The sequence below is a fragment of the Sceloporus occidentalis genome, unplaced genomic scaffold (genome assembly GCF_023333645.1).
Source record: "Sceloporus occidentalis isolate IW3139 unplaced genomic scaffold, rSceOcc1.0.p SCAF_376, whole genome shotgun sequence".
NCBI lineage: Eukaryota > Metazoa > Chordata > Lepidosauria > Squamata > Phrynosomatidae > Sceloporus > Sceloporus occidentalis.
Genome location: NW_028317356.1, coordinates 70302 through 78339, shown reverse-complemented (window position 1 = coordinate 78339; position 8038 = coordinate 70302). Strand labels below are relative to the sequence as shown.

The following is an 8038-nucleotide window of genomic DNA, read 5'->3' as shown; positions in this document are numbered from 1 at the left end:
CTGGCAGGGTCATTGTAAGAGGCACCTGAGTTATGTTGGCTTTAGGACAGTGCAGTTGCACCCAGCAGTATGTATAATGTATACACTTTTAATGTGTAATTAAAGGGTGAACTGTATGTAAGGATGACCCTGAATGACCCCGGCACGAGCAGGCATTGGGGGGTGCATGTTGGCAGACTGGCCCTAGAAGGGCAGGGGCCGAGGAGCAGAGAGATGCTCTGCAGGGCAGGCGGAATTCTTGGTAGGGGACAAGTAGGTATTTAATAAAAGGATATGACCGTTCCCTGAAGTCTACAAGATCCTGGGTTCACTTTTACCCTGGAACATGCTGAATTCATAAGTGTCCCAGCACCCCTAGTACAGAAGCATGCATACTCTGAGTAACCCCAACGTGCTGTGGGTACTTTAACGTGCATCGCTTGTGATATGTTACTTGACACAGAAGCTGCAGCCCTGCTGCTTCCTTCTCCTCTCTGGCCGACAATCTTTGCCACTGATTGGCTGCTTGAAGATTAAAATGAAAATGCCCATGGGGGGGGGGGGGTGTCTGAATAGTCTGCAGCGTTATCACACATCATGTGTATGGCGATTGAGCTGGCGGGGGCAAATACATGCAAGGGGCAAATACATGCGGGGGGGAGGGGGTCTGCAGAATCCTCCCCGTGCGATGAAAATGCAAAGGGACGTCGCGGCGTCAGATCCCGGTCGCTACCTAACAGAATAATAATAACTTATTATTATTTATTTAATTTATTATTATTTATTGTTTTATGAGAATGCCCGGCTGGACAGAGAGCGCCGGCGGCCGCCTGACGGCAGCTCAATAATAAACCTCATTCTCTCGTATAAACACTCGGCAGCGTTTTGGGAGTTGTCGCTGTAACCGGGAACTTTTTTTAGCGGACCGAGTTTCAGAAGAGCCGAGTCGTGGTGGCTTTGGGGGCCGATCAGCGGACTTTGGCGTTCTCTGGGAATAACCCTGATATATAGCGGGGTGGGGGTTCTCTGGGGTGAGATATTTATTAAAGGGTAGTAGAGAAATAATCTACACATCGTAGCTCCCAACTCACACCCCTCGGTGCGGCGGGGGAGGGGGGGCAGAGCTTGGGAGGTAGCCTGCTACTCAAACTGGCTGCACTACTGTGAAGCATGCATCTTCCGGGGGTCCCAGACACCGGAGAATGACCGGGACCGCCGAACTCTACCTCGAAAAGCAGGACCGAGGGATAGGATGGCAAAATTGGGACTGTGATGCACAAAGCGGGACAGTTGGGAGGCATGCGCATAATCCTGGTGTATCGATTAGACAGAACTGTTAGGTAGGGAATGTCTGGCATTGATCCATCGGCCCACCGGCCCACTAGCCCGCGGATATGGATAGACTATATTCTCTGCTCCTCCGAGGCAGTACCGCTGGCCGGCCACTAGGAGGCGCTGTCTCTCCAGAAGTGGTGGAAATACTTTCAAAACTTTATTTTGTGTTTAGTTTTTTTGTTTGTTTTTGTCTTCTTCACTCCTTGGTCTTGTCTTATGTTCAGATAGCCCAAAGCCTGTCCCGTGCCGGGGCTTAAACTGTGCCCGGCCGTACCTCTTCTGCTGGAAGGATGTTCTGCTTATCCACCAGAAATGAATACCAAAATACCTCCTGAACTCTGGGAAGCAACCCTTATTTAAACAGGCAGGGGATAGACACGCGGCTCCTGAATCTAAGACGGCTGATTGAGGTTTGAGTCGACAGCAGGGGAAACGGGCAGACTAGAAGGGGGCCGAATGGGGCCGATCTGCCGGCAGACTCCGTGTTTCTATGTATTATAGGTGGAGTGTCTCTAGTGCTTATGTGGCGCAGTTTAAATGTTTAAAGCCAAGAACTGCTGATCTGGTGAAATCTCTTTGCCAACCTCTTAATGAATGATCCCGAGGCGGCGTCTGTGCTCCCCGCGTGCAGCGATGAGAACTTTACCCCCGCGGGCCGTGCATTCATCTCTCTCTCTCTCCCTTGTAGATGAGGTTCATGCTTCTCTTCAGCCGGCAGGGGAAGCTGCGGTTACAGAAGTGGTACGTGGCGACGTCGGAGCGCGAGAAGAAGAAGCTCGTTCGGGATCTCATGCAGACGGTCCTGAGCCGGAAGCCCAAGATGTGCAGCTTCCTGGAGTGGAAGGATCTTAAGGTTGTCTACAAAAGGTGATTTCTGTCGCGCTTCGGTCACCGGCATTCTCTACGGCAGAGACCCCCTTTTTATTCGTGGTGTATAACCTACCCCATATTTACTCCATCAACATCCCTTACCACCCCCCCCCACACCTCCGAGGGCTTAACTAAAAAAATTTAAATAAAGCACACAGTATACGGTATAAAAATGAAATATCCATGGAAAATCACGAGACAAACTCTTCATCAATGTATAAACCAAGAGAGGCCGAACAGAATGTGCGAGAGATCCGGTGACGCGGGAGCCTGTGAGGAAGCGCGTCCAATCGCTCGGGGACATGTTTTGTATCGCGTCGCGTGATGCAATGAATCGACTCGCGGAGGATAGCGTTCCTGATCTGTGATCTCAGACACCAAAGGCTGGCCGATTTCCAGGACCCGGGTAGACATATATATATATAGTGTGTGTGTGTGTGTGTGTGTGTGTATATATATATATATGTGTGTGTGTGTGTGTGTGTGTGTATATATATATATATGTGTGTGTGTGTGTGTGTGTGTGTATATATATATATATATATATATATATATTAGTGTTGGAATCTGTCTTGCTATCAGATTCTGATTCTCGGTCATTAGATGAACCTTTGGAATGGTTTTAAAGTTTGCCTGGCATTCATTTATAATATCAGCAAAGTGTCTTCAACTTAACAGGGACTTAACCCCAGCAGACGTGATGATGGAGGGTTTTATATGATTCCTTGTCTCCTCCTGGCATATCTTGCTCATGCCAGCTAGATTCCCTACTATGAGGTGGCATTATTTGAGATGGTCGCCTCTTCTTCAGGCATGTGACATCTCACGGCAGTCCTGTCTATTCACTAAAATGTTTCGACGCTGTCACGGAGAACTGACCCTGCCTTGATGGGGTTGCTCCTTCATGCTCCATGGTGTAGTTGAGATCTTCAGCTACTGCGAGTGTATCTGCCAGCTGTTGGTTTAGTGAATAAATCCCTCCGTTAACTCTTTCATTGTTCTCGTGATACGTCCCCTTGGGTTTTGCCCCCGCTCAACGCCCCGTTTATTTCTCCCCCGCAGGTACGCCAGCCTGTATTTCTGCTGCGCGGTGGAGGATCAGGATAACGAGCTCCTGACGCTGGAGCTCATTCACCGATACGTGGAGCTTCTGGACAAATACTTTGGCAGCGTGAGTTTTTTTTGGGCGGACGATTGGGCCAAGTGGGGTTAAAACGTGGCCAGCTCTGCCCCCCCCCCCTCCCCCTTTTACCCTTCCGAGTAATCCTCCTCCCGGGCATTAATCTGAGCTCTGTTAATTGGGTTTAACTGAGATCACAGACTGTGCGTGTAATCCTCTCAGTCAGACGTCTAACCGTGACGTAAGAAGCAGCGCCTCTATCCCTTTCTTCTAATGCAGTTAAATACCCTTATTTGCCTCTTATTCTCCCCCCCCCATTTTTATGTTTTTACTTCCGCTAATCTTCCTTTTTTTTTTTTGTTTTTTTTATCCTTTTTTTTTTTTTTTTTATATGGCACTTTTATTTAAAAAATATAATATAAATAAAAATATGTTGGTTCTATTCTGTGTTTTTACTTCAAACCCTTAAATTGCAGTCTTTTTAATATTTTCTTTTCTACTTTTCAGTTTCAGTTACTTTTATTTGGCTGCTTCGCCTCCTTCGTTTTCTCCGGGCGCTTTCTTTCCACTGTGATGTTTTTAACCCTTTCCTCTGTTCCCATCTTCGTCCTTTTTGCTGTGTGTTTTTTGTCATCGCCTTTTTCATTCCTGCCCTTTCCAGGTGTGTGAGCTGGATATCATATTTAACTTTGAGAAGGCCTATTTCATTCTGGACGAGTTCCTGATGGGGGGAGAAATCCAGGACACGTCCAAGAAAAGTGTCTTGAAAGCCATTGAGCAGTCGGACATGCTACAGGAGGTAGGGGATCTTGGCAGACAAAACCACCTTTACACGCATAATATATATTTTATATAAACCCGGTTCAAAAGTTTGGGGTCATTTGTCCCGTTTGTGTTGTTTGGTTTTTTTTTTGTGTGAAAGAAAAGCACATTAAAATAACATGTAATGGATCAGAAATCCAGCGCAGACGGGGTTAATGTCAATGACTATTGTAGCTGTTAACGGCTAATTTTTAGTGGGATCTCTTCATCAGCCCTGTGTTGCAGTGGCCCTTTATCACTCCCATCACTCCTGTGTTCCAATGGCCCTTTATCACTCCCATCACTCCTGTGTTGCAGTGGCCCTTTATCACTCCCATCACTCCTGTGTTCCAATGGCCCTTTATCACTCCCATCACTCCTGTGTTGCAGTGGCCCTTTATCACTCCCATCACTCCTGTGTTCCAATGGCCCTTTATCACTCCTGTGTTCCAATGGCCCTTTATCACTCCCATCACTCCTGTGTTACAGTGGCCCTTTATCACTCCCATCACCCCTGTGTTGCAGTGGCCCTTTATCACTCCCATCACTCCTGTGTTGCAGTGGCCCTTTATCACTCCCATCACTCCTGTGTTCCAATGGCCCTTTATCACTTTTTTTTTGAACGGAAATGGATCAGAAATCCAGCGCAGACGGACTTAATGTTGTAAATGACTATTGTAGCTGGAAACGGCTGATTTGTAACGGAATATCTTCATAGGAGTGCAGAGGCCCTTTATCACTCCCATCACTCCTGTGTTCCAATGGCCCTTTATCACTCCCATCACTGCTGTGTTCCAACGGCCCTTTATCACTCCCATCACTCCTGTGTTCCAACGGCCCTTTATCACTCCCATTACTCCTGTGTTCCAATGGCCCTTTATCACTCCCATCACTCCTGTGTTGCAGTGGCCCTTTATCACTCCCATCACTCCTGTGTTTGTTCCAATGGCACATTGTGTTCGCTGATCAAGTTTAAAAGGCTGATTGATTGCTAGAAAACCCTTTAGTAATTATGTTACAGAAAATTCCTTGTTTTCCATGAAAACAGCTCAGTGACCCCAAACCTTTGGATGGTTGTGTGTGTATCTATCTCTATTTATATCTTATTTGTCTCTTCACTGTGTCTTCTTTCTTCTCCCGCATTCTACTCTTTAGTACTTGTGCTGTGTCCCGATCTTCCACTGTGTATCACTGCCTTTCTTCCTTTGTGTCTCCTCTTCCCTCCCTTCGCTCCCCCCTCCACCCTTTCTCTGCAGTGGATGAATCATACATCTCTCTGGTCCTGTCACAGCTCACTGACTCCCACCCACTCACTTTCATAGCAAGCAATTTCCACATTGGCGATAAGGTGGGAGGGGGAGGCTAGGTTCTGTATTATGGGGGGGGGGGGGGTTAAAGTAATACACACTGATGTAGCGGAGGTATAAATTCCCGAAAAGTTACAGCCTGAGGGTTAGGTTAGTGCAGTAAAGACGATGACGAAGTGATAAAGGTCTTCGGAAGGTCAGGAGTATCTTTGGGGTTTAAAGAGTGGATTTAGGGGATCTGGAGATTTTGTCGGGGGGGTTGGATAGAAGTATCTCAGATTTATTACTTGGTTGCGGGATACAATAAGGGCGATGTATCCACGCAGGTCAAATACTTCATGGGGGGGGGAAGGGACTTCCTAACACCTGCCTGGTTTGGGTGGCTTCAGAGACGTGGTCTTCAGAGTCAGAACTCAATGCAAAGGTGGCTTAGAAGGAAAAAATAAAGTACGGTTTAACCTAAACATGGTAGATTTTATGGAAGGAGGGGGAGCCCTTAGGTGATATGGTGTCAGGGGTTGGAAGTCAGATGGTTCGAGTAGAGTTTCAAGTGAAGGTCTTGAGGTGTGATCGATAAACGGCGGAAGTAACTAATAAGTACGTTGGTGAGCCGTCAGTGTGGTTCTGTGCTAAATGCTGCAGCGATTTGGTGTAATTTTTTCTTTCTTCCTCAATCTGACCCCCTTGTGCTTTTACTTTCTGCAGGAGGATGAGTCACCGCGCAGCGTTCTGGAAGAAATGGGACTTGCTTGATACACAAACACAACCATTCCTTTGGTTTTTTTGTTGTTGTTTTTGTTCTGTTGCCTCTCCCCAGTCCCTGCAACGCCCCATTCCCCTTTCCCTCTCATTGCAACTCTTTAACTCCCCCCCCCCCCTAAACAAGGCAACTGACCCCTGTAAACACCCCCCCCCGTACGCACTGACCACTGCCTGCTAGCCATGCTCTAGACGTGTGTACGTGTGTCACCGCGTAGCTGCTTGTCTTAATCTCTATCCGTCTGATTTTTATTTGCGTTGGAAAGAGGACAAAGGGACCAATTCGATGTGGATGACGGTCCTCTTAAATGCCACCTACAGTTCCCATCATGCTCAGTCGGAATACACGGTTCTGGGGTCTGTAGAGCCGGGAGAGAAAAAAAGGACATTTTCTGATCTGCTGTACCTTCCACTTTTGTATCTTTTCCTGAGTCGCAAATGTCTACACAATCATACTTTTTCTTTCTTGTTTACGTGCGTTGTGGCAATGGTGCCCACGTTCCCCAGGCTGATTTGCACTCTCGGTAACTGGCACTTGTCTGTATAATCTGCACTCTTCTCTATTTCTCCCCTGATATCGTTTCCGTAACATCCCCCCCCCCCCCACGGAGCTTGGTACGAGCGTCGCGAGGGTCATCTGTTGCACGTACTTCGGGAATAAAACATGGGTGCTGCCGAGTGATTCTCTCTCGTTTTTTTTGCTCACGGTACGGGATGCTGCTTTTAGGTGAACGATGGATATTTTCAACATGGTTGGTGCAGCTGAACTTAGTAATTTTATCACTACATGTTGACATTGAGTTCCTACTAAGTAAGTTTGGCTAAACATAGCATCTGACCATATGCTTAATATAGAACCCTATGGGGTTTTTATGTTAAGTGAACCTATATTCAGTGCTCGTGTCTGAAAACCCCTTCATCTGGTTGGTATGTGTCCTTCAAGATGGCGGCTGTCTGCGTGTAGGTAAAGTTTACAAGGGTATGGTGTGAATACACGCACCCTAGACTCGCGGCATGATGTGGATGTCGGCTGGGTTTATGATCAATGTTGAAGATAAACAACTGCTGTTGATGCCAAGCCACATGAATACGTATAGAGACCTCCACCCATTGGACCTGGAAAGGACATGTGACATAGCTATGCCTGAAGTATAGAATAACGTTCATAGTGCTTTCTATAGGCAGTGAAGGGGCTGCGTGATGCCCACACATTACAGTATATAATGGGGATGTCCTTCGTAGTGGGTGGAATGCCGACACTGAGTGGTCATTTAGTGTGGGGGGGGGCTATCAACTAGGTCCTTGTAGACTTTAGCTGTGATAATGTGGCCCCTTGTGACCTACAAGAAGGGCTGAGCTTGCCTTGTCTGGTGTATGGTTAATGTGAGCACTTCAGACACCTTCCCATATTAACTGTGCATCGTGCAGGGCTAGTCCATCCCATCTTGGACAAGAAGGTTGTTTGGGTTGACCCTTCGTCTGGGATCAATGAGTATGTTATTCACCGAAAACTCTGGTTTTAGTGCCCTTTTGCACTTTTTAACATATTTCTAGCTATCTTGGTGACCGTTTTACAGCCGGGGATTTTTTAGCACAGACGGTTTGCTCGTCACGAGCGCTCTGTGCTTTGTTACAGCTCCTTGCATTCACGGGTGGAACAGATGCTCTTATGCAGATCTTAACCAGTTGGTGCAGGGGCAGAGCGTTCAAAATGTGACTTAATACCCTCTGTGTACCTGTAGGAGGGTAGGGGTAGGCATTGATTGGCATGGCTGTGTATACTATTGGTGATGCTTTCTTAAGACAACGCCAGGACGGCGTCTTAACGAGTTCATCAATTAAAACTAACCCACGCCTTTTTTATTGT

The 8038-nt window shown here is 47.1% G+C and overlaps 1 protein-coding gene across 2 annotated transcripts; it reads left to right on the top strand.

Moving 5' to 3' along the window:
* Positions 1 to 2002: 2002 nt before the first annotated feature.
* On the top strand, positions 2003 to 6165 carry LOC149273431 (AP-1 complex subunit sigma-1A-like). Of its 2 annotated transcripts, none has more exons than XM_089506328.1 (4): positions 2003 to 2181; positions 3247 to 3355; positions 3966 to 4103; positions 6118 to 6165. In XM_089506328.1, the coding sequence occupies exons 1-4, from the start codon at positions 2003 to 2005 to the stop codon at positions 6163 to 6165; spliced, it is 474 nt and encodes a 157-aa protein (XP_089362454.1). The 2 variants fall into 2 exon arrangements, with proteins under 2 accessions (XP_089362454.1, XP_089362453.1); XM_089506327.1 differs by having other exon boundaries at positions 3966 to 4107; positions 6116 to 6165.
* Positions 6166 to 8038: the final 1873 nt, after the last annotated feature.

Coding starts and splice junctions, on each gene's coding strand:
- LOC149273431 (XM_089506327.1), top strand. CDS start 2,003: ATGAGGTTCATGCTTCTCTTCAGCCGGCAGGGGAAGCTGCGGTTACAG. Junction 2,182..3,246: donor CTTAAGGTTGTCTACAAAAG/GTGATTTCTGTC, acceptor TCTCCCCCGCAG/GTACGCCAGCCTGTATTTCT. Junction 4,108..6,115: donor GGACATGCTACAGGAGGTAG/GGGATCTTGGCA, acceptor TTTACTTTCTGC/AGGAGGATGAGTCACCGCGC.